Raw genomic sequence first — 27,902 nt, forward strand, 5'->3', positions numbered from 1 at the left:
AATATAAACCCTGCAAAAGATTAGTTTATATTCACCAAAATATAAATTATAGGAAATGTGTGCAGTTCACATGAACTTGGATAATGTGCTGTTAGGACTATAGAAAATCAGACCACATATAAATCATCTTTTAAAAGAAAGAAAATTTATAATAATGCAATTCTGCATTATAAATGCTTTTTCTTACCTTAGGATTATCGAAATATATTTCCATTTTCATTTCCTAACATGTTTCAACTAGAACAATCTGTTTAAAGAGACACAAATTTCTATGTGTATGTGTATCCTGATGATTTCTTGTACATGTCAAATTGCTATTTTTTCTTCAGAGATTTCTTGCACTAATTAATAATGGTTGTTCCAAGTATTTTTTCTCTATGCCTTCACTGGATAGGGATTTTGTATTCTGAGAACGTGCCTGCTAACATGTAAAACTGCAGGTCCACAATTTTACTTTGATAAATAAAGTTGTAGGAACTGGGGATTTAGCTCAGCGGCATAAGCGCCTACCTTGCAAGCAGGCAGTCATGAGTTCAATCCCCGGTACCGATAAAAAGGAACAAGATCAAAAAAAAAAAAAAAAATGAAGTTGTAATAGCACAAACTCAAAGAGAGACTAGAAAAATACAGTACTTCTAGCAGTGGCATCTGTTCCTCAGGTGATTTCACAGAAAATGCCAACTAAACCTGTTATGCACAAGGTCTGCCTGTCTCAAATGCAAGTTACAAACTTAGGAAAAGGATAAAAAAACCACTTGCTACTATGCAGTCAAAACAATGAAAACATATCCAAAAATGTTGCTCTTTTACATTTTATAGTATGTTCAACTAAATGTCTTCTCCCAGCATATTTAACACTATATCTGATGTAGAACATGCTGTTTTGCTGAACATTCTATCCCTAATGGCTACTATGACACTTAGTACATAGTTATACTTAACAATTAAATTTAATTGGATGTTAATGAGACATAGTTTCTTCTCTCTCATTTAGTTCTAATATCATTTCTTATGTTACTGATCATTTTTATACCCACACCAAAATATTTTGGTCTAAGTGCCGTTCTATACAAAAAAACTGACATTTATGAGAACAGCGTGTTACACCATTCCAGCACTATCACTAATCAACTCTGTGACCTTCTAAGTACTAATAATTTTCTTTTTCTACTGTATTAGTTAACGTTTCTAAAAATTCTTTCCAAGGTCCACATTCTATACCAAACAACTCATTTCTGTGGCACTACAGTGTATGTTCCTTAAGTCATGAAATGAGTTTGGAACCAGTGATTTTAAAAATGGAAAGAAAGTTAATTATATAAATTTTTAAAACTGTCATTATAGCTAGAATTATGAAACAAAGATTGTAATCTGTTAAGGAAGAGAAAGAGGAAATTTTTCTCTGTATCTGAGGAAGTACCACTAGCATTTGCCCTTAGCATTGGTAAGTGATGACTTATCTGATTATGAGTTTGAAAGGAGAAATGAGTGGTTATGTTATGTTATGTTATGTTTTTTCTGGCAGTTTGCTTGCCTACAGAGAATCTATGTTGTGTTTTCCCTGTGACCTGAGAAGGCCCTTGCTGACTACATCCAGGTGAGAAAATCTGACTAATTTTGAATTATTAAGATGCTTATCCACTGATGTAACTAGCATTCTCCAATATCATTTTATCAGGTCCTAGGCTTCTTATTCCTTTTATTTTTCATCCTACTTCGTAACTGGTTTTGAACTTGGTTAGAAGAATGTTACTTAGCCATCTCCTTATAATCCAGAATATCATTTCTGTTTTGTAAACTCACCATAATAATTCAGTTTTGTATCTAATGTTAATTTATTAAGGTGCCATTTTCATGTGTGTACTCATGCATGCAAAGCTTTTGTGATATCATTTCATATACTATGCTGTTTATAAAACACCAGAAAAAGAAAACAGGAAAAGGCTGATAATCTAGGAAAACTTATTGTCTCATGTCTTTATATACAACATATCCTCTTCGCAAAACTAAAAATTTTGTGGCTTTAATTTCAAATTTTATTATATATACATTATGTCAATGCAAAATTTGAGAAATTACTGTACAGTGACAAAAGGACAGAAGTCTTAATATTTTGAAGATACCTCTCTAAAAGAACCTAGTGTCTAGAAATGTCTGAAAATGAAAAATTAATTTTTTTCTAGAATTTCTTTTGCTGAAACAGAAAACTATCTAAAAGATATATACTGTTCTATATAGCTTGATTCCCCTAGGTTTCAATTTCAAAAGTGATAAATGCTGTCAATTAAACATTGTTTTTTATACTGGCCGATTCCAGGATTTACCACTGTGTTGTTACACCTGCACAATTCCACTTAGTGAGTCATTAAGATGCTTCAGTGAATGCTTCCATTTATTTTTGGGTTATGGTACTGTGTATTGCTGGAAAGGCACCAAGAAACAGTCATTTTACTTTGCTCATCACCACTATTTATATCTTCCACTGAAATCTTATTTGCCAATACTGCAGTTCTCTGCATCCATATCAAAGATGGCTTTCCCCTCTCATTCTGTGTCTCCTTCTCTCTCTCAGTTGTTTCTAAAATAAATCTCACAATTATGACACTTTATCAGTTATAGAACTTTATCACCAGAGACTAAACTTCCTTAAGTAAAACTTTGTAATAAGAATACAAAGTAAAAATGACAACAAACAGTTCTTTGCAATTTCTATTACATATAACAAGTTAAACCAGATGTTTTCCCAACCTGTGTTTTTTAACCTGTAAAAAGTAGACAGGTTGTTCTGTGTATTTATTAAATACTTTGAAAATTAAATCTTATTTTTTTCTGTATTTCTCCTTAATATTATCATTTTCCTCTTTTTGTAGAAAAAAGGGGGAAGTCTCAAAATGTTATTTTTCTTTAGGTAAAAATATCAAAATTCTATTATCAGCTGATTCCATGTACTTCAAGTTTTACATTGTGTATACATATATGTATCTTCATAACAAGAAACCTTTTCAAAAAGCATGATTATTTAAAAGGACTTATCACAAAATACTTATCATTTTTAAGTAACTTTAAATTTTGAAATATACTGCATACATCTATGTTATAACCAAAGACACTTGTATAACAGCAGACTGCATTTCTGTAAGATACTAATAACCACAAATAAATATGAAAATTACATTTTTATTTATGCTTAATAAATACTTAATTTGTTTCCAAATTGCCTTAAAATCTAAAACATTTGTGCTCTGGTTGAAGGTTCCTCCTCTCCAGCATTCCTGCCAACACTGCTCTCTTAAAAGTACTAAATGACGTTTCACTCTTTTATTTGCTCCTCCCAGTGGTGAGAGCCTAATGCTGGATGAACTACAAACAGGTAGGTGAACATGTTGACGACAAAGCCCTAATTTCTATGTCTTGCTTTCAGGTGCCTTGAACCACCAATAGTACATGCATGATTCTCTCACTGGGCAGCTTTTATTAATTTTATTAGTAAAAAGGCCAATAAAAGTGATGAGAATTGTTTGTACTACTAGTAGTATAAGCCACTGGAAAGGGCAGTTTATGCACATATCATTGGCAGCTTCAGCTGACTCCATATTAATGTTGAGTCAGAAAAGAGAAATACACTAAACTTATTTTTTCATTTGTGATCGAATGCAGAAGACACTATTTCCCTTTCATCATCGCTGCACTTTTTTCACTGTGGGCACTCACGTTAGGAAGCTATTCCTCTTCTTTCTAGTCTGACAATTGGATTATAATGGTGTACCAAATTACTTGTATGAATTTGGAAACTGTTCCACTGACCTAGCTCTTTCAAAGGGTACATTAAAGTTCTAAATTCAGAGTAAGAACAGGAATATTGTAATTTTGGTAAAGGATTCAAGTACCATTCCACTGGCCAGCTATTAGCAAAGATTTGGTGGAATTTTGGTAACCTGTTCATTTTGGAATAAACGTAATGATCTAGATTCCATTTGATGATGATTTTTCTGTGTGTTTTTAGTATCAATGAAACATCTAGCCATCTTTAAAACAAAGTCCTAATCTCCCTTCCTGTTTGTGCTATTTTACTTTTTTATTTTCAGATTATATAACAATGGCAAAACAACTTTGTATCAGTTCTCATGTGGAGAAATGGCAACATGATAATTTTTGTATTAGTACTTAAAATAATCTTGGTGAAGATAATGAAGTACAAAAAACTCAATGCCTGAGTTTTAGTCTATGCTATTTTTTGCTCTCATAAATTAGTCATATTAATCTGATTTAAGCCCTTCAATATGGGATATCCACACATGGTATGCCTTAAAATTTTTTCTTTTTCCAGATACCTAAATATATACTGCTACAATAATAATCTTCAAAATAATGTCTCCTATTTTGTTGCACATACATATTTCAAGTAGACCTGCAGATCATGCAGCTGGCCAGGAAAGTAAGCCTGTTTCTGACTTGGAACCAAACCATTATTGTAACTGTCTGGACATAGTAAAAAAAAACAAAATTGTTAGCAGTTGTGCATTCTTCTTAAACAATGAACTCATACTTCTGGCTAGGAAAGACTGACAATTTAATTCACATCACTTCCAAATGGTATAATTTAAACTATATTATAAAATGCCAAAAAAAAACAGGATCAAAACAGGTAAGACAAAAAGAGCAAAGTATCTTATTAAGAAAACATATTTAAACCACCATGTGATTTATCAGAAGTTTTGCAATTTTCAAACTGTTTGGAGAAAGTTTTATCAGAAACTTGGAAAGAATACAATGTGTAGTATAAGAGAAAACTCTGAAAATGTCAACACGAAGGGAGATGTAAATGAAACTAACTTTTAGCCTAGTTTTTCGAAGCATCACCCATTATTTAAATGTAAGTAAATTCAGTTATTTTTGAGTACACCTATGTGCATTTTCAGTTTTTCTGTATTCTTCATTTTCAGGCTATTGACTTAATTCTGCAGTTTTATGGCTGTCTCTAACAGCTATCCTACTATAGAAAGAGAATCTGCTGACAACTGGGAGACAAAAACAAAATTTAGCAGTGTTATGCTCAAATTAATAGACAAGAGGTTCTAAGAAACTATTGTGAATAGTTTCATATTCCTGTTATGAACTCTACTGCTCCAATTTGGATAAGTCACCTTCTGTTTTTGCATGTTTCTTGGCTATGTTCTAGATATTTAAGGTTATCACATAATGCTCTCTGGATGGTTGATGTCTCATTAAAGTATGATACAATTCCTTTACAAAGTAATTTCTACTAAGTAAACTAAAACTCATTTCCAAATTTAAGAATTCGCACACTGATATACTTTTATTTCATTCATATTGTTAAATGAAGAAGTTGATTTTTAAAGATTAACTTTAAAATGAAAACACTTAGACTGAAAATGTTATTTTCTAAAAGAATTTTTCTACTTTAAATGAAAACATTTATAGCCCCAAAATAGAATACAAAGCCACCTTTTTAATATGTATGGTGTTCACTACACAGTTCGTGATAATGAAGGAACAGCAAACTTAAATTATATCCTGAAAAATCACACAGTACTATTTTTCTAATTAAATAGGTACAGTTTTTACTTTTCCCCATAACATTTTAATATTTTCTACCTCCTTGTTTTTAGTATGATAATTTGGTAATGATTTAAAAACAACTCTACAATAAAAAACATTTAGAATTTAGAATTTGCAATCTTATAAACCAAAATTCAAGTTAAAACATTAGCAAACTTCTTACTCCACTCTTATTTTTTTTACCAACCACATTGCTTAAACAAGGACCTACACTTTTATACTTTAATAAAACATTCAATTATTTAAGCTAAACATTGGACATGTATCTCCAATAATGAATTTCACAAGGCTACAGCACTTATATGCATTAAGTGTGTTTTCCTAATCCGCTCATAGAAAGAAATACAGACGCTTTCTAAACAATACTAGTAACAAAACCAATCTTCTTTCCTCAGTCATGGAAAATTCATAACAAAGGTATGACTCCATTCAAATACAAAAGTAATATAAATTAAAAACAGGAGTATAACAAAAAAACTTGACTCATTTGAATATTAAAATAAAATTAAACTAAGTAATTTATTCATATCCCAAAGATATGTCTGCTTTGAAATCAATGAATGCAACTAGCATTTTACCTAGGCTATTTCAGGACTAGAAATGACTATACAAATCCAAAATTAAAGGGATACACATCTTTTTCATTACTCCTTTGCAAGTGTATTAGTGTAGGATTTTTGGTGTTTATACCTTTGAAAATTCTTCAGGTTCCTTTATATCTAATGACCTTGTTGCAAACTCTAATAGTTCTTCAGAGTTCTCCAGGGCATTATTACATTGGCTAAGCTGAGTCTAGGAAAAAGAAAATCTAAATCATTAAAATGAAGTTTTCTATTACCACAGAATTTTAAATATAGTTATAATGAACTACCAAGTGATTTTAACAGCAGTAATTGAAAAATGTATGTCAGAGAACTGCTAAAGCAAGATAATCATGACCAGTCATGTACTTGATAAATGTTAATTGTATTAATACTTTGTACTTAACCTCTGAGTAAGTTATGTACAACAGACTAACTGCATACAAAGATACAATTTAAAACCAAAAAAACAAAGCAATTATGAACAACTGAACCAAATTTCCTTAAAGATTCTTCAGTAGATAATAAAAAACCTACCTACATTTTAAATTAAAATACCAAGACAATCAATCTGCAGATAATATTCTTTGCAATGAATCCACATTTCTTGATGCTATTTAATGAAGCTAAACTCTGTAACTCAAGTTATGGGTATGTTCAGTGAGTAAAATTCATTTATTATATAGCACAAGTAATGTCTTCTACTATATGTCTGAATTTACAGTTTCCGAGACTGGATAGCATATGAATTACAAATGCAAGTACCTAGAATTCAAAAGGAATAAAGAGGAACAAAGATTGGAACTTTTACAATGATATGCTCAGTCTTCATTGCTCACCTACTAAATTCTACCTAATAGAATATTTCTTGTTTAATTTTTCTCTTCCTTCCTTTTTCTCTTGTGAAAAGATTGTTAGTGATATTATCAACAAAGAAATCATTTCCAAGCTTTTAGATGGATACAAGATTTTTCATAATATTTAATATACATTCCATATTCAAACTTATGTATTTTTATCTTTAAGTTTTAAAGATAAAATATAGCTATTTTACTGGTTTATGATATGCAATTACATTACTTTAGAAAAGAATAATCAATTTATTTTTAAGGTTAAAATAGTTTTTCAAGTGTTACTTTAAGCACCTAATCGCAATTTCATAAAAAGTGTTCCTACTGTGAGTAAATTTCTTAGGTTCCAAATAAGAATTAATAACTTACCATTTGAAATATCTCATTTGTAGATTTAGGAAAAGTTCAAGCAAAATCACTGAACACAAAATGGTAGGTGTGAATGGTTTAACTGGATTTGATATGAAGACCACTATCTGGACAGAAGACAAACTCATCCTGTGTCCTCAACCTGTTACTTAGACATGTGTTTTCTCTAAGTTAGGCAGGGATATAAAAATGTTTTGTTATTGCTTTGGGTCTTTTTGGTTCATCTTCTCATAGGCTATAAAAAATGCCCAACAGGTAACTAAAAGATTGATCATTTTGTAACTTTGTGTTAAATTCTTCTTATCTCTGCACATTGACATGTTCTTCATTTAGGGAGTGTCTGCCTAAAAATTGGCCAAAAAGGTGTACTAGTCCTAAATTTATCTAGCCTATCTCACCACCCTTAACAACTAAGAAAACAAAACAAACAAACAAAAAGACTAAAAATACTTTTATCTGAAAGTCTCCACTTCACTAAAACACAGGATCACCTTGAGTTCCATTCTCACAAGACTGAAGCTCCCCAAACAAGAACATCATAAGCGACAAAATGCCTGAGACAAGAATTCCACTCATAGGAAATAAAATCCTTCAAGTCATAAGGATTCATTTCGTGGGAACCAAACAGAGAAATCCTTCAGAGTTACAAAACCATGGCTAAGCTAATGACCAATGACCAATCACATGCCATCCTACTTCAGTACTCCATAAGTGGACTCCATTCTTTTGTGAATAGGACAGTAAGATCCTCTTCATCAGAGTGTGCCTCCTCCAGCTATTAAGCTGGAATCATTTCCTTACTTTCTCTTACCTTCCTTTGTTAAGGGGCTGGTTTGATTTTGTCAGCTTTTTAAGATAAAGTCTCATATCATTAATAAAGCTTTTAACTGGAAATCCATATGACTGCTTGATTTTAATTTCCATTATCTCTAAAATAAGAATTAACACTAGCTGGTGATAACTAATGGGGCAGACAAAGTCAGTGAAATATTAAAGTAAAAACATCAAAAAGAAAGACAGACAGACATGTAGACATCTTGAAGACTTACTAAAGATGAAAGAGTTTAACCTGATATCAAGTTTGGGATAAAGTAATATTTTATTCTACAAAAATGCTATGGATTTACTTTGAGGTCAAGGGAATGCAAAATGGGGGCTAAAGGAGAAATATAATTTAAAGAGCACTGATACACCAGTTATTTGGAGGAATTAAGGTTAATTTTGTGAACTCAAAGAACAAAGATTTCCAACCCCAAAAGGAAATGGTGGCTGGGGAAGGAGCTCCGCAGTACAGCACTTGCCTACTATGTATGATTCAAACCCTAGCACCCACACCACAACACACATACACACACACACACACACACACACACACACACACACACATACACACACATAGGAAAAAATGGCATTGGTAGCAAAGATATGACTGCTATTATTATGCCTTCTTAGAATAACACAAAAATATGCTGAAGAATGAAGTGATGTTCACTAACGCTGTCTGAGAAACTCAGAATGTTACTTTACAACCACCTACTATTCCCTTAATGCCCCCTTCTTATCTCATAAAATATTGCCATTTTTTGTATCACAGAAACAGTATTCAACATTAAAAAGGATAATAAAGTATAACATTAAAAAAAGTGAAATCACAGGAGAAAATGTAGACCTGAAAAAAATTGTATGAAAGAAACAGTGCTAACATCCTTCTTGTTGTCATTTCCTCATAGTATTTAAACTGTTTCTTCCAGTAAGTCTCTCAGAAATAATGAAAAGCTAATGAACTTTACAAACTACGTAATCAAAATATCGAGTACCATCATGTCATTTAAAAAGACCCCAAATATAATTTTTTTTGTCTTTTTCATTTTTATCGATATCGGGGATCGAACTCACGACCACCTGCTTGCAAGGCAGGTGCTTATGCCGCTGAGCTAAATCCCCAGGCCCTCCCAAATATAATTTTAATGGAAGACTTCCATGATCAGATCAGTTGCCAAAAAAAATACTCATTATTGTAATTAAAATTCATAAAATTCAAAGGGGACAAGACACCTGATAGGTAGGATGAAAACAATTTTGGTAAACATGTATGACCCTATGTGCCAGCTATTTATAAAAGCAACAGAAGCAGCCTATTCTAAGAAAAGCACTGTAGATTTTATACTTACACATATATATCCAGTTCTGTATAAAGCTGTCAGAAAATAAGTTCTTGGAAAAAATAATGAAATAAAAAAATTTAAAAATGTTTGATATAAAAATAAATACTACACTCCTGGAAGTCTAAAAACATTTTAAATCAAAATTCCACGTGGTTGGAGATTATCGAATTCTGAAAATTTCAATGCTCATGAATTAACAAAGAACAACACTCTCTAAAAATCAAAATCTACATGCCAGTATAGGAACACTACTACAACACCACACACTTTAAGATGGCAAGACTCTTACAGACTTCCGATCTTCAACAGTCTCAATGAATGAACTGCCTTCACTCTTGGCTGTATACTAAGTAAATCATTCTTCCTTCCAAGCTTTTCAAACCAACCACCTACAAAATAATTGCTTCTTAACTCAATTCCACCCATGACTCCTCTTTGCTATGCAGAGATATATAGGAATTACATTAACATGTTTCAGTGTACATGCATGATAAAGACTGGGTCAGGTCTTGCTATATAGTCCAGAATGGCTTTCAACTCACTTTATAGCCTTGAATTGTCAGCCTTCTACCTCAGCCTTCTAAACTCTAAGATTACAGGCATGCACCATGCACCATGCACCATGCACCATTATGAGTGGCTAAAGTTATTCTTAAATTAGGTATTTATCTTACGTATAGTTTTGCTTTCCCTTGTAAATTCTAGTATCTTTGACAAAAGGTCTTGATCTTCTTTTCCTTTGCACTTCTTCCAAATTATCTCAGTTTAAGAATGTGAAATCCATGAGGGTAAGAGAGCTCTTTTGCTAACACATATACAAAATAGAATATAGCAGTTTTCTACTAAATTACTTAAATGTTACTAATTGCATGAAAATGATATATTAGCAATCAAATATCACTGATTTACAATATATATCTGCTAATAAGTGATACTCTAAACTAGGTTCTCAAGTATGAATTTCATTTTTCTTTTTTGAGACAGGGTTTTACTATGTAGCCCAGTCTGTACTTGAACTCATGATGATCCTCCTGATTCAGCCTCCTGATAACTCAGATTACAGTTGTGTGCCACCGCACTCAGCTAAAATATTAATTTGAAACATTAAATGGAAACTATTTTCAAGATTTTTCAAATTCCTTTACAATTCTAAACTATCTATACAGCAAGCACAGCAGCACATGATAAAAATGGTAAAATCTAATGTAGAACCACAATAAGTACAATTTTAAATAATGCTTTTTAAAGAAACTGTTGTAAGAGCTGTAAGAATTATTTAATGCATTTAAATTTGAATAAAGGGAGGTAAGATAAAATAACCTAAGAGGAGCTAGTCAACAGCTATTAAAGCTAGCAATAGGTCTGGAGGACTAAATATCACTGCAAGCAGGGAGGGATCACAGGTTCCTGAAGCACCTCGGCCTGTGGTGAGTGCTCAGCACACTCTGCCCAAATCTCAGACTGTTCCGGACCCCCCAGGCTTCTGGGTGCAGTGAAGTGGATCAGTGGGTTAGAGGCCACTACATCCGCCTCCCCATCCCGGCTACACTTGGAGATCTGCTGAGCTCCCGACGGGTGGGTGGGCCTACACTATCCCCCTAGCCATCGGTGTGCAGAGGAGCAGCTGGGCGGATCTGGAGTGCCTGCAGAAGCCCCTTCCTTTGTCTGGAGGACTGTGGATATCTCCGCAAGCAGGGAGGGATCACAGGCTCCTGAGGCACTGCGGCCTGTGGTGAGTACCCTAACCTGGCTGCGATTGAAGAGCTGTGGAGCTTCCGAGGGGCAGGTGGGCGCACAGTGTCCCTGAGGCCCAGCTTGTCTGGAACTGCGGAGTTCTGAACAAGCAGAGGAGGGCCATTGGTTCTGCAGGCCCAATGGCTTGGGGCAGCGTGGTGCCAGAGTCTCAGTAGCTGCAAACATAGAAGGGGATTTTCAACAGATCCTGAGGAAGCTTTCAAATAACACTTGAAACACAGAAATATAGGAAAATGACAAAACGAAAGACCGAATTACAACCTCAAACCTCCAGCCCATCTCAGGAAACCCTAGGAGGAATGTATTTAGAAGAAAATATATCCCATCCACCTAATATATCAGACACAATAGCTACTGAAGTTGACAAGCAACTCCAGGAAGCTTTAAAGAAATTCAAACTCGAAATAATTTCCCAGATAAAAGAAGAAATGATAAAAGAAATGAAAGAGATTCTAAATATATCTAAAGAAAACACAGATAAAAAATTGGAGGAACTAAACAAAAAGATAGAATCCCTAGACGAGCAATATAAGAAACAAACAGAATACATAATGCAGATGCACAGAGATATACAGGAAATAAAAAACTCCACTGAAAGTTGTAAAAACTGCCTTAATGAAAGTGAAGATAGAATTTCAGACCTTGAAGACAGGATTGCAGCTAGTGAACAGGAAAGGAAAGATCTTTTAAAAATAACAAGGAATCAGGAAACAACAATTCAACAACTGCAAGACGATGCAAAGAAGAATAACATAAGAATGATAGGGATTAATGAAAAAGAAGGAGACAACATAAAGGAAATCAAGAGGATATTTAGAGAAGTAATAGCTGAAAATTTCCCAAGCATGAGATCAGAAACTGACATCAGGATCAGTGAAGCATATAGAACTCCAAATAGTCATAACCAAAATAAAACTACACCCAGACATATAATAATCACCATCCCAGAAATCCAACACAAGAATAGATTATTAAAAGCTGTCAGAGAGAAAAGACAGATCACTTATAAAGGAAAACCTATCAGAATCACAGCAGACTTCTCATCACAAACAATAAAGTCAAGAAGAGCATGGAGTGAAGTATTCCAGATCCTAAAGCAAAATGATTTCCAACCTAGACTGATATATCCTGCAAAACTATCATTCAAAATAGATGGTGAAATACGATACTTCCATGACAAAGAACAGCTAAAGAACTTCATGAGCACCAAACCAACCCTGCAAAAAATATTGAAAGACAGTTTAGATACACAAAGGAAAAAACCACTAAGCAAAGCAAATAATTAAACAGAACAGAAAGATAAAGATGCAACAGCAGAGAGATAAGATTCCTACAATTAACCAACATTTAACAGTAATAACCATTAATGTAAATGGTCTCAATGCACCAATCAAAAGAAACAGACTAGCAGAATGGATCAAGAAACAAAATCCAACCATATGCTGTTTACAGGAAACCCATCTAACCCAGAAGGATACTCACAGACTGAAAGTCAAAGGATGGAAAACAATTCTTCATGCAGCAGGAATTCAAAAAAAGGCAGGAGTAGCCATTCTGTTTGCAGACAACGTGAACTTTAAACCAACAATGACCATAAAGGATAAAGAAGGTCACTACATATTCGTAAGGGGAAAACTCCAAGAGAAAGAGATAACTATCTTAAATATATACGCACCAAACTCCAGAGCACCCAGTTATATAAAACAACTATTAACAGAAATGAAAACTCAAATTATCAGTAACACAATTGTAACAAGAGACCTTAATACGCCATTGACACCAAGGGACAGATCAACCAGACAGAAAATGAGCAAAGAAATAACAGAACTGAATCATACCTGTGAACAAATGGGTTTGATAGACATATACAGAATGTTCCACCCAACAACATCAGAATACAAATTCTTCTCAGCAGTACATGGATCATTTTCTAAAATAGACCATATATTAGCTCACAGAACATATTTAAACAAGTGCAAAAGAGCTGAAATCATCCCTTGCATGTTATCGGATCATAGCGCTCTGAAATTAGAAATTAATGATAAAAGATACTGCAAAAATCCCACAAACACATGGAAACTGAATAACACACTCTTGAGTAATCAGTGGGTCACAGAAGAAATTAAAGAAGAAATCAAACAATACCTAAAAGAAAATGAAAATGCAGATACAACTTACCGGAATCTGTGGGATGCAATGAAAGCCGTCCTGAGAGGAAAATTTATTGCACTGAGTTCCCATATCAGGAAAACAGAACGAATACAAATAAATAACTTGATGCTACACCTCAAACAGCTAGAAAAAGAAGAGCAAGTCAAGCCCAAAGCCAAAAGAAGAGAGGAAATTATAAAAATCAGAGCAGAAATCAATGCAATAGAGACTAAGAAAACAATCCAAAGAATCAACGAATCAAAGAGTTGGTTCTTTGAAAGAATAAATAAAATTGATAAGCCCCTAGCCAACCTTATTAAAAAAAAAGGGAAGAAAAAGCTCAAATTCATGCAATAAGAAATGAAAAAGGAGAAATCACTACAGACCCAATAGAAATACAGAAGATCATCAACACCTATTTTGAAAACCTCTACTCTCAAAAGTTTGATAACACAGAAGAAATAGACAGATTCTTAGAAGCATATGAAGTGCCAAAGCTAGATCAAGAGGATGTAAAACTGTTGAATAACCCAATCTCTGTTACTGAAATTGAAAATGTAATTAAGTCCTTACCCACCAAGAAGAGCCCAGGCCCAGATGGATTCACTGCAGAATTCTACAAGAAATACAAAGAAGACCTAATGCCGACACTCCTCAAACTATTCAATGAAATTGAAAGGGAAGCAATCCTTCCTAAGTCATTCCTGGAAGCAAATATTACTCTAGTACCAAAACCTGAGAAAGACCCAACTAAAAAAGAGAACTATACACCGATCTCCCTAATGAACACAGATGCAAAAATCCTCAATAAAATATTGGCAAATAGGATCCAGCAAATCATCAAGAAGATTATACACCATGACCAAGTGGGATTCATCCCAGGAATGCAAGGATGGTTCAACATACGCAAATCAATAAATGTAATCCACCATATCAATAAAGCCAAAAATAAGAATCACATGATCATTTCTATAGATGCAGAAAAAGCCTTCGATAAGATCCAACATTTATTCATGATAAAAACTTTACAGAAAATTGGAATAGATGGTCTTTACCGCAATACAATAAAGGCCATTTATGACAAACCAACAGCCAGCATCATACTAAATGGCCAGAAATTGAAAGCCTTTACTTTAAAATCAGGCACAAGACAAGGATGTCCTTTATCACCACTCCTATTTAATATAGTACTGGAAGTACTAGCCAGAGCAATTAGGCAAGAAAGAGAAATAAAAGGGGTAAAGATAGGAAAAGAAGAAGTTAAGTTATCATTGTTTGCAGATGACATGATACTCTACATAGAAGACCCCCTAAACTCCATTGAAAGACTCTTAGATACAATAAATAAATTCAGTAATGTGGCTGGATACAAAATCAATACTCAGAAATCAATAGCATTCCTATACACAAACAACAAAATCACAGAGAGGGAAATAAGAGAAACTGGACTATTCACATTAGCAAGCAAAAAAATGAAATATTTAGGAATTACTCTTACGAAAGAAGTGAAAGACTTATACAGTGAAAACTATAATACACTGAAAAAGGAAATTGAAGATGATCTCAGAAAATGGAAAGACATCCCTTGCTCATGGATAGGAAGAACAAACATTGTGAAGATGGCCATTCTCCCAAAACTCTTATACAGATTCAATGCAATCCCAATAGAAATACCATCAACATACCTTATAGATCTAGAGAAATCACTCCTAAATTTCATCTGGAACCAGAAGAGACCTAGAATCGCAAAGGCAATTCTAAGCAGCAAAGACAAAGCAGGAGGCATCACAATCCCTGACTTGAAATTATACTACAAAGCAACAGTAGTAAAATCAACATGGTATTGGAATCAAAACAGAGCTGAAGATCAATGGAATAGATTAGAAGATACAACCACAACTACAAACACACTCAACCACCTTATCTTTGATAAAGGAGCCAAACAGGTTCACTGGAAGAACGACAGTCTCTTTAATAAATGGTGCTGGAAAAACTGGCTCTCCATTTGCCGAAAACTAAAGCTAGACCCATGTCTATCACCATGTACTAAATTAAAATCTAAATGGGTCAAAGATCTGAATATTAAAACAGAAACACTAAATCTATTGGGAGACAAATTGGGTTAAAACCTTGGAGACACAGGAGTAGGTAGAGAATTCATGAACAGGACTCAAACCGCATGGGAAATACTTCCCAGAATCAATAACTGGGACCACTTCTTATTAAAAAGTTTCTGCATGTCAAAAGAAATCTCCAGCATAGTGAAAAGAAAACCCACAAACTGGGAAAAGATTTTAGTGAACTCTCTCTCAGACAAGGGACTCTTGTCTAAAACATATAAAGAATTAAAAAAACTCAGACCTCCAAAATTCAAAGATCCAATCCAAAAATGGGCATCTGAGATGAATACGCAATTCTCAGATGAAGAAATGCAAATGGCAAATAAATACATGAAAAAATGCTCATCATCATTGGTCATTAGAGAAATACAAATTAAAACCACACTGAGATACCATCTCACTCCTGAAAGAATGGCCAGGATCAAGAAAACCAACAACAACAAATGCTGGAGAGGCTGTGGGGAAAAAGGAACTCTCCTGCACTGTTGGTGGGAGTGTAGACTGGTACAGCCTTTGTGGAGGTCTGTCTGGAGATTTCTCAAAAAGTTGGGATTGGAAATCCCATTTATTCCAGCTATTCCACTTCTAGGCATATTCCCAGAAGAACTGAAAGCATCATACCACAGTGATATATGTGCACCTATGTTTATAGCAGCACAATTTGTAATCGCCAGATCTTGGAAACAACCCAAGTGTCCATCAACTGAGGAATGGATAAAAAAGTTGTGGTATTTCTATACAATGGAGTATTATTCAGCTATAAAGAAGGATCACATTGAGATATTTATCAATAAATGGGCGCAGCTTGAGACCATACTCATAAGTGAAATAAATCAATCTCGCATGTATGAATACCGAATAGTTTCCCTAATGTAAGTAATGATTCAAATATATAAAAATATGTGGTAATCATGATTCCCCATTATGTGGCCTTGAAGCCTTATAAAATTTTCACTTATTAATTAGAAAGGCTTTATTCTGGGCTTCTTGATATGGAAATATTTGAAGCTATAGTATATGAAGTTTTATCCAAATATTTCAAGGAAAAAGACAGACACTATGGTAACTACTATTCTTTAAAAAATTATTTAGTTATTTCTTATGTTTATTTTAATTAAGGGAAAAATTTAAAAAATTAAGATATATAATAGTAACTCTTTTTGATTTCCTATTAACTTGTTTTGAAGTCCTGTAATACTCCCACGATCTTGTTTTGACTGATTAGACTGTTCCATTCTGTGCGATAGTATCAAGTTTGAGGGTATAGGCAACTACTTTGAAGGCAGTAAGATTCACTAAGATACCCATTCTGGTTTGACTATTGTCTCCTTTGGAAGTCCTGTAATGTTTACAATGCCTAAGTTTTATTGGTCTTGTTCTCTACTGTTTTGTCCAACTTTATAATATCTAATGAGATAGACAATTCTTTTTAAGGAAACAAGAGACAACGTTGATAACCATTGTTAATAACCTTGTACTCTGTTCTACATCATGTGCTATGTCTATCCTTGGTTTTGACTGACAGCTTTGTTTTGCCATATTTGACTTTATTCTCTCCCCCCCCCAAAAGTAATAAGAACTAAGGAGTAATAAAATCCAAAATGTATAAATTTTGTTGTAAAAAAGAGAGGGAGGAAAAAAAAAAGAGCTCTAACGGATATAACAGCAAGTGTGTTTAGGGGTGTTAAATAGCTGACTATATTAATGTTTTTGGATCACTGAACACAGCTGTTTGCAGTCTCTCTGTTTGAATGTCTACTTTGTATTCTTTGATACTGTGATTTGAGCAACTATTTCCAAGATGATAATATGTAATCTATTAACAGGTGATTTCTTACTGTTATGTTTTTTTTGTTGTAGTTCTGTATTATGTGTAACCTTACACTGCTTTGTTTTGTTTTGTGTTTTTCTCTTTTTCCTCTTAAATAAAATAAAATAAAATAAAAATAAAGCTAGCAATAAAGCCAGGGTTGTGCCTGAATGGCAAAACTGGCTGCCTAACATTAGTAAGGCCTGGAACTGTATCCCCAGCACTGCAAAAAAAAAAAGAAAAAAGAAAAAAACCTAACAATATGGTAAAATACATAAAGAATATGAAATAAGTAGAAAGTATTTTTCCAAACTAAGTGGCAAACAAAGTTGCTGCTGTCAAGGTATATGTTGACAATGGTTAATTTTATCTATTGAATTCTAATTTTTTTATTTTAAGGAGAATATAAAACAAAAGATAACAGAACAAAGCAAATCAGAACAAAACAATGCAACACAGCACTTCATGACAAGACAACCAGATATCAACAGTAGCTACCGTTAATGTCTTTCTTTGAAATAGTTGAGCATACCTTCACACACAAGAGTATCAAACATAACAAAATAGTATAAAACCATTCAAGAGAATGAAAGTATTATAGGACATTCAAAAACAAATAACTGATAATGAACAATGGCTTCTATAATATCTCATTTTCCTTAAAAAATTTGTTTATACTATCACACATATTAAAATCCAGTAAGACACAACATGATAGAATCAATGGAAACAGAAGAACAAAAGCATGGTAGGTCTTCAAAGCAAGATGATACTGTATCAGCAATGGCTGCCATAATGTCTTGTTTTCTTCAAAGCAGCTGTTTATATCATCACACGTAATAAAATCAAACAAAACAGAATAAAATCATTCCAACCAATGAATGAAAATATTAAAAGACTTCAAAGCAATACAATAGGGCATCATGATTACCATAAAATCTTATGTACTCTCACCATTTCTTACACTAGGGAGACTATATGGTTCAAACTGTAAATTTTAAAAAATGTCTATTAAATCCATCTAGCTCTTCTAACAATGGCAGTAAACTATACTTTGAATACATACTATGCAGAAAAGAGGATCAACAAACAACAGATACCACCAGACATTCAGAGTTTAGAAGAAAAAAAGAACACATTAATTACAGCGCTGAAAAAGCTCATCCCAAGGATGGTTAAAAGCAACAATTTTACTGGATAATGCACTTTCAGTATGCATGAGGTTTTTGTCACTTAATGGAAAAAGAAAAAGACAGGAGAAAAGGTATGACTCATGGTTACTCTGCAGTTTTAATATGTGTGGGCTACAGTGACAGAAATGTTGTCTAGTAAGTAGATGAAGACAAACAGAGCTGTTCTGTGGAGAAAAAGTACAGGAAGAGAAAGGGAATATTTCAAATTAAGCAACTGGATGCTTCAAGATTATCTGAAGCTGGTGCTATAAAAACGGATCTGGGCCCAAGACCAACAAAAAATCCACAGGATAAGTTGTGGGCAGATCTTCAGAAGGTGCTGAGCTTTCCTTTCTTCTTTGTTTTTGGGATTTTTTTTTTAAATGAATGAGTCTTTTATTAAAACTTATGACAACTTAATGAACTTAAACTAATATTCTTTGAAAAACAAGCAATACATCTCTCACTCCCAAATATAAACAACAAACTTCTATCTGGAAAGAATGGATATTCCTGAGAAAGTATTTGATCCTTAGAAATAATGTGAGTATAAGAATGAGAACTTATTCATATTGTTTCATACCCTTAAGGTTCTCAAAAATACCTGTGATTAAAATCAACATGCAAAAATCAGTTACCATTACTGTACAATCTAAGAAGGAAATTAAGAAAACAAACCCATTGATAACAGAAAAAAGAATAGGAGCAACTGTAGGCAATGAGGGAGAAGTCCCATATGGAAAACCACCAAACATTGCTGAAAGAAACTAAAGACAATGCAAGTAAATGAAAAGGCATCCTGTGTTCATGAACTGCAAGAGTTCATAGGTTGAATATCTATACGAATTCAGTGCACTGCCTATCCAAAGCCCAACAACATTTTTGGCAAAAATGAAAACAAACATTCTAAAATTAATATGGAAACAAGGGATCCCAAATTGCCACAATAATCTTTTAAAGGAACAAATTTGAAGACCTCAACACCTATTAAACAATGATACAGTAATCAAAAGTGTGCTACTGGCACAAAGACACCTACAGAAATGGAATAGAACATAGACAGCCCAAATGTAAACCTTCACATATATGAAAAAGTGATCACTGACAAGGACACCAAGAACATACAATGGGAAAAGGACAAATTGTGTTTGGCAAACTGAATGCTCAAATGCAAAAGAATAAAGTAGAACTCTTACTTTATTATACAAAATTAATTAAAAATGACTTAAGCACCTCCAGAAGAAAGTAAAGGGGAAAAGCTTCATAACATGGTATTTGTTCCTGGTTTCTTAGATATAACCAAGGCAACAGAAGCAAAGATAGACAAAAAGGACCATGTCAACCTTAAAAACTCCATTATTACCAAGTATTTGTGTGTGTGTGTGTGTTTGCGTGCGCACATGTGTGTGTGTGTGCGTGTGTGTTTGTGTGTGTATTTGTTTACTGACTCCTACCAGTAGAATGTAAGCTTCTTAAAGACAGGAATTTTTAGCATTTTTCACTGCTTGATCTCCTGGCATCTAGGACAGCACTTAGCACATATTAGATAATCAGCAAATGTTAGTTTTCTAAACAAACTAAAAGGAATGAATTTTTTTTTTTTTTTGAGACAGGGTCTTGCTACGCAGTTTGGGCTGGCCTTGAACTCACTTTGCAGCCCAGGCTGGTGTGGAACTTGCAAGAACCCTCTTGCTTCATCTTCCCAAGGGCTAGGACTATAGGAGTACACCAAAATGCCCAGCTAAAGAAATGACTGTTTTGGTGAGAATTACAATATGGAAGCAAGCTGATGATAGGGGTTTTTCCCTTTATTTTTAGAAAAATATTTGACTAGTATATTTTTGCATACATAGTGCTCACATTCATCTTAGGGAATTTGTACATGTACATAATATATCTCAGTTCTTTTTTTTCCCATTTGCCTCCCCTCCTTTCAACACTTCTTCTCTTCCTGTTTCCATTTTTTTTCTATAGATTTCTAACCATTCTGGTTTATCTGTGCTCCCTAATCCCATCAGTACTACAAAGAGGAGAATGAAGTGTTTTTTGGCTTCTGATGCTGCTATTCCTAACCCTGGCCCTCTCTGAAGCCTAAGAGGTTTAGAAGCCAGCTTAGGCTGTGTTTGTACTGAGGCTATTGGAAAAAAGTTGTATGTGAGAAAAAGAAAGAAAGGAAAAAAAAAAAAACCTCCATTATAAAGGAAATAACCAAGAGAGTGAAAAGTCAATCTCCTCAATGGAATTAAATAACTGCAAACCTCTTTTAGTATCTAATAAGGGGTTAATATCCACATCACAGAGATGAAGATGGATCTCACTGGTAGAATACTTGCCAAGTGTACCTGAATCCCTAAGTTTAATTCCAGCATCACAAAAAGAAAAGAAAGAAACTACTAAAATGTAATTTTTTTAAAAAATCAAATTTAGAATAAAAATTCACAACTCAGCAATAAAAAATGCAATTACTATGATTAAAAGACAGGAAAACAACCTGAGATATTTGGAAATATTCTCCAAAAAAAGGATGTATAATAGAGATAACTAAGAAGCATGCAAAAATGATGTTCAACACCTCTCATCATTAAAGAAATACAAATCAAAACCATAACAAAAGGGCAACCTACTTTCTGAATCCCCTTCTGTCTCTCTTAGACAGAAGCTTTCTTTCTTCTACTAAATATTTTCTGCTTTTAACCTCTACTGTTTATTAGAATTCATTCACAAATGGGGAACAACAACAGTGCTATCAGATATCTAGCAGGCTGGGAGTCATAATATTTCCCTTATATTATTTGAAGGTCCCACATCATCCTTGTATCATGTGGAAACCCCACTGAGATAACTGAATGAAGATAGGAAAATCAATGTCAAAATCTCTTACTCTTTTGGAATGCATTCTTAAGTACTAGAAAATGTTCAACCCTTACATATTGAAAAAGAGTCATTTAGTATTCTTCTGCACCCCTGCATGGCCTGCTTACCCCTACCACCAAAATGAATGTACAGGGAGGTAATGATTGTACTGTAAGAAAGAGGGAAAATGGCCAGAATTACCTTATATTTAGACTTCCTCTGCATCAAGAAATTATTCTTATTTGTGTTAAAAATGTAAATATAAGCCACAGAGAGTGAATGGCAAATACAGGACTACCCATATTTCATGTGTCCCTTTCTCTCAGTGATCTAAAATAGATCAAAAAAGTTCCAGGAAAGTTTTCAGATGACCTTAATAAGTACACTGAGGTCTTTAGAGGAACTTACCCAGACCTGTGAACTAGACTAGGAAGATGCAATGTTACACTTAAATCAAACACTGGCTTCTAACGAGCAACACGCAGCACTGTAAGCCGCTATACATTTCAAGAGGAATACCATTAACTTTAGAAGGCCAGAAGACAGGCAGCCTGGGTAACAGATGGTTCCTTCTAGAGCCCATGCAGTCCATCTACAAAAGCTCTACTAGTCAACCAACCAGAAGGGGGATTGAAACAAGAGACATTTTAAGATTATGTATGCTTCAAAGTCTAAGGACACCATGAACTAAGCCTTACCGTCATTTTATTTTACTTTATTTTTTCCTTTAGTTATTTTGAATTGTTAGCTATTCATCAGAAGAAAGATGAGAACCCCTCTGCCTTCTTAGATCTTTTACAAGAGGCACTGATGAGACCTACCTCCCTAGCTCCTGATTCAATAGAACAGATTCTTAGAGACAAGTTTATTACCCAGTCATCCCCAGATATTAGGAAAAAGCTACAAAAGTTGGCTTTTGCTCCAGACTGCTCAGTTGATACTTTAGTGAGAATTTCCTCCTCAGTATTTTATAATCAAGACCAGGAGGAGGGGAAGGGGGGAAAACAAAGACCAAGAGAAAATACCTGTTGTTGCAGGCTTAGAAGGAATAAACCCTAAGTCTGATTCTGCTTAAATGGTTATGTTTTGATCTGCGCTGTTTCGTTGTTATGCCCTCTTTTATCTCAATCTCCACTCCATTATTTACTTTTTTATCTTTATCCTTTTAATTAAAGGAAAAAAAATAGCAGGATATATTATAGTAACCCACTTTGACTTTTCATTACCTTGATTTAAAGCCCTGTATTACTCTCACCATCTGGTTTTTAACTGATGTTCCCCTATTCTGTTTTGCTGGATAGTATCAGGTTCGAAAGTTTAGGCATCAGCTGTGAAGATAATGAGATTCATTATGACGCCCATTCTTGTTGACTTTTATCTACTTTTGAAGACCTACAATGTCTCCAATGTTTTGGTTTTGTTGGTTTTATTCTTTACTGTTTTGTTCAATTGTATTATAACTAACGATATAGGCAATTCTATTAGAGATAGCGGGAGGCATTATGGTAACCATTGTTGATCAGCTTGTATTATGTTTTTACATTATCTATTATGTCCACCCTTTTGACTTGACCGATTCTGTTCTGTTATGTCACATTTGGTTATACTCTCTTCCAAAAAAGTAATAAGAACCATGGGAGCAATGAAACCCAAAATGTGTAATAGTCATGGAACAAAAGAGAGGAAAAGAAAGTGCTCCAAACTATATAACTGCATGTATATTTAAATGTATAAGATAGAAAATGATATCACAGGGTTTTATTGGATCAATGAACAGAACTGTTTGCAGTATCATTGATGGAATGTCCACTTTACAAGCTTTAATTTTGTGACTTGAACAATTATTTCTAAGATGACAATATGTAATCCATTAACTAGTGATTTCCTACTGTTCTTTTTTTTCTGTAAATCTGTATAACTTGTACCCTTTCCCTGCTTTTTTTTTCTTTTCTCCTTAAATAAAATTTAAAAAAAAATACAAAAAAAAAATATATATATATAAAAAAAAAAAAAAAAAAAAAAGAGTTCAATAACTAAATTCACCTGCTACTGCTACAGAAAACAGGCCACCTTAAGATGAACTGCCATAAGAGGCCCCCTAATCTGTTCCCTGACTGCAAAGGTGGCCACTGGAAGTTGGCCTGCTTTGAGCAGAGGCCCCAGGGAACAGACCCATCTTGGCAGCTGGTCCAGCAAGGCTGAAGGACCTGGGGCACTCTGCATTCTTCCTCTGGCCTGACTGTCCTCTCCAAGCAGGAGCACTGGGGAATCACAACTATGGAAGGAAAAGAAACTAGCCCACTGCTGGACACTGGAGCATGTCTCTTGGTTCTTCTTTTTAACTTTGGCCTTCCTTCCAGCCATTACACCTCAGTGAAAGGAATCACTACTGGAGAGGAGGTAACTCATTATTTCTCACCATCTTTGGGCACTAACTGGGATGAGTTTCTTTTTACACATCCCTTTTAATTATGTCTAAAAGCCTGGTTGCCCTCCTGGGGAGAGGTATTTCTTATCTTGTTTGAATACTGTGATATATATGCACATGGGTCAGATATACTGACTCCCCTCATGGAGACAGAAATAAATCCTAAAGTATGGTCAACTAAAGGTAGAACAGAAAGAGCAACACAAGCTGCCCTGATGAAAATATACCTCAAAAATCTCACCAAAGACAACACCTTCTAAGACTTAAAAGTTAAAGAGGATTAATGCCTATAATTGATGATTTAAGGACCACGAGATTTACTTATAAAGTCTACAATAACCACTGCAACATTCCAACCTGGGGGTTGAAAAATCCCAAAGGGGAATAAAGATTGGTACAAAACCTTACATTAATAGATGAAGCAGTAATGCCAATCCACCCAGTGGTACTTAAGTACACATTCTCCTTTCTAAGATCCCAAAAGATGCTGATTGGCTTTTAGTGTTAAATTTACAAGATGCTTTCTTTTGTATTCCTTTACACACAGATTCCCAGTATCCTTTCACCTTTGAAAACCCTCATGACTAGGCCTTTCAACTGGTGAGGACTGGACTTCTTCAAAGATTCAGAGACAGTCTTCACCTTTATGAGCAACTGCTTTCCCACAATTTGGCATGTTCTGAATTTTCCCAGATCACAGTCTTGCAATATGCAAATGATATACTGCTTTGTGCCCCTCAGAAAAGCTCTCCAGTCAAGGCTACTGTATTCTACTGGATTTTCTACCAGACAGGGGTTATAAAATATCTAGATCTAAGGCACAACTCTGCAGCCTTGAGGTAAACTACTTGGACCATATCTTATCTAAGGGAACCTGCAGGCTGGAGAAAGAGAATTAAACCAATACTTTTCTTCTCACAGCCCAGAACTCTAAAACAGCTCTGGGGAGTCCTAGGAATTACAGGCCTTTGTTACCCTTTGGAGAGTAAGTTATGGTGAGATTGTACAACCCCTCTATCAGCTTATAAAGGAAGCCTAAAAGGCAGATGCCCATATTTTAACCTGGGACCCTGATTCCCAAACTGGATTCCAGAAGTTTACACAAACACTTCTAAATTCCCCAACACTGAGCCTACTGACAGGACACCAACTGTATGTTAAGCAAAAGAGGGGCATGGCTTTGAGAGTGCTTGCGTAGAATCTGAGATCTGCTCAACAGCCTGTAGACTATCTGAGTCACGAACCAGACATAACAAATGGATGGCCTGCATCACTGGGAGTTGTGGCTACTATAGCTTTCCTGTATTGGAGGCATCCAAGTTAACTTCAGGCGAAGATTTCACTGTATATACACCTCACAATGTGACAGGACTTCTTTCTTCCAAAGGGAGACTATGGCTATTAAACAACTGACTTTTTAAATGCCAGGCTCTACTTCTAGAAGGACCAGTCATTCAAATGAAAATATTTCCTCTTTAAACTCTGTCACCTTTCTACCAGAAAAAAGAAAGCTGAGGCTGAAAGATATGACTGTGAACAGGTAATTCTCCATAAGTAGTTCCTCACTTGCCCCTGGGACTAGTGCCCAGCTAGCAGAACTCATAGTTCTGACAAAGCTTTGCAACTCAGTGAAGAAAAGAAAGTTAGTATTTATTCTGATGATGATTATATATGGTCAACTTCAACTATAGGACAACTCCAACTAGGACAACTTAGTAGAAAAACCGCTTTATGTTGAGAACAAAGAAATTATTTTTACTTTCACTGGCCCAACTCTACTAAATGTGTGGGACAGACATCCCCTGAGCAGTGTATAGGTACCCTAACTTTACAGGTCATAGACTAGTTTGCAACAGACTGGTTTAATCAACCTAGAATTAGATGGGATTCCCCACCCCACCACTGCACTCATTGGTCCTGTGGAACCAATCTTGATCTGGCACCCACTGGATAGATAGGGAAATATACACTGAGACTTAATGGTTGCCAGGGAGGCGTGTCAAAAGCATCAACAAACCTCAAACTTACCCCATCTACAACATCAGTCATCTAGAAGTGTGCTTCACTGATATGATCATTTGGCTTCTATCCTTATCTCTTTCCTAGGATTATGGAAAGTCATGTAACGCATCAAGACTTTCACTAACTATACTCAATGGGCCTTAAATGACACCTCGACTGGTGTCTCTATTCTAAATGAAAAAATAAAATTAATTAGGCAAGCCATCGTCCAAAATCAGATGGCATTAGACATTTTACCAGAAAGGGGTATGTGCAATTCCAAAAGCTAAATGTAGTGTGCACATTCCTGATCCTTCCGTTAATATCTGAGTGGCTGTTCAGGATATTCAATGACAAGTCAATGCCATGTCATATTCTAAAATTCCCTAGACTTTCATTTTACCTCATTGTGGGAGGTTATTACTAGCTCTTCCTACTAGAAACTTTTGATGGCTATTTTCCTAAAAACCTTGTTCACTTTATAATTTGCCCATACATACTTAACTATTTCTTTGGTTTTGTCTCCTTAGAATTAAAGTTATATGCCTACCATGTGGGCTAGGATGAGACTCAAGAAGCCAACCCTTGCTTTCCTGTGAGCCTGAAGCAGCCATGAAGACTATGAGGCGACCAAGAAATCAACACATGCCTTCCTGTGAGCCAACAGCAGCCATGCAGTCTGGGAGGATAATTAAGAAGCCAATCCATGTGAGCTAGCTGGCATGAGGACTGAGAGACAAGAGCAATGTCACTGGCCTCGGCCCCTACCCCCACCTTGGTAGCAACCAGATGATTCAAAGAAACTCAAGCTGAGACGATAGCAACACAGATATAAATAAATAAATAAATAGATAGATAGATAGATAGATAGATAGATATAGATAAATAAATGACAATGCTTGTTCTGTTTTATTGACTTTGCAGGCTTAAAGCTGGTAGTCTCAGCACCTATCTGGGTAATATGTATTTATAGCAACTGTAGGGGATATTCTTCTGTCTTGTTTTTGAAATCCAATGTTTTGTTCTATTTTGTTGTTTTATTTCTATACGTGGTTAGCTGAGCAACTCTTTTGAAGATAACAACATGCAATATTATTAAATTCCTATCATCTTGTTTTGAAATCCTACATCATCATTGTTTTTGTTGTTGTAGTTTTGCTTTTATTGTTGTTGTTGTCTTGGTTCATTTGCTTCTTGATTTTTCTGGGGTTTTTTCTCTTTAAAATAAAAAAGGGTCTTATATATGTGTATATATGTATCACTCTGGGTGGAGGTAAATTTGTTGAAGGCCAGACCTCAAGACAAAGATGGAGTGACTACACCTACATACTTCCCCAAGAGGCGAAAAATAATGTTAGATATTCTAAACAGGCATCAAGCACCTGGGTAGGGGGCCAAAACCTTTACTCATCCCTACCAAGGAAGGTTCCTGTTCTTTCCAGACACACTTGCTATGTAACTTGCTTCCCCAATTAGCTCAATATCACCTAAGTGATTATATTTTTAATCTCATTAGTTAATCATAGTTTTGTGTGACCTTATACCATCTCATGATTTTGTTCTATAAAGTTTCCCCTAAAGAAATAGAGTCCTTAGCAAACCATATTCTGGGTCCCCTTCTGTTTCTCTTAGACAGAAGCTTTCTTTCCTTTAATAAATATTTTCTGCTCTTAAAAAAATAAAATTAAAAAAAAAAACATACCAAATTATGACTCACCCATTATGATGTCTACTACCTAAAAAGAAAAGTGTTAGGAGCACGCATGGAAACTAGAACCTTTGGGCACTGGAAATGTGAAATAGTGCAATCACCAGTGAAGACAGTATGGATGTTCCATGGAAATTAAAAAAAAAAAAAAAAACTACCATATGATTAGCAATCTGACTTGCAGGTATTCCGCGAAAAGAATTAAAAATAGTTCCTTAAAGATATACTTGCACATCTATGCTCCCTATAGCATTTGCAAAACCTAGAAAGAGTAAGAAGTACAAAGATCCAGACAGTCAAATGCACAAAAAAAATGTGGTATAAACATAAATGAATTTAGCCATTAAAGAGAAAGGAA

General features: G+C 34.6%; 1 protein-coding gene across 16 annotated transcripts in view; it reads right to left on the bottom strand.

Moving 5' to 3' along the window:
- Positions 1 to 27,902, bottom strand: part of LOC100721890 (FSD1-like protein) — a 177,541-nt gene that overhangs the window by 123,976 nt on the left and 25,663 nt on the right. For 12 of the 16 annotated variants that reach the window (XR_010039215.1, XR_010039218.1, XM_063224353.1 and 9 more), the window contains one exon: positions 6,271 to 6,372. The exons of 3 other annotated variants lie outside the window; for them this stretch is intronic. Coding sequence is in view for 9 of the 13 variants with exons in the window: in XM_063224353.1 (XP_063080423.1) it covers positions 6,271 to 6,372 (102 nt within the window). In the remaining 4 variants the exon portion in view is untranslated. Of the gene's footprint in view, positions 1 to 187; positions 6,251 to 6,270; positions 6,373 to 27,902 lie in introns of those variants that run through there. One more of the 16 variants, XM_063224381.1, reaches the window with a different exon arrangement.

This window comes from Cavia porcellus, unplaced genomic scaffold, assembly GCF_034190915.1.
Source record: "Cavia porcellus strain 051 isolate PalLab524CR breed Dunkin Hartley unplaced genomic scaffold, mCavPor4.1 scaffold_1, whole genome shotgun sequence".
Taxonomy (NCBI): domain Eukaryota; kingdom Metazoa; phylum Chordata; class Mammalia; order Rodentia; family Caviidae; genus Cavia; species Cavia porcellus.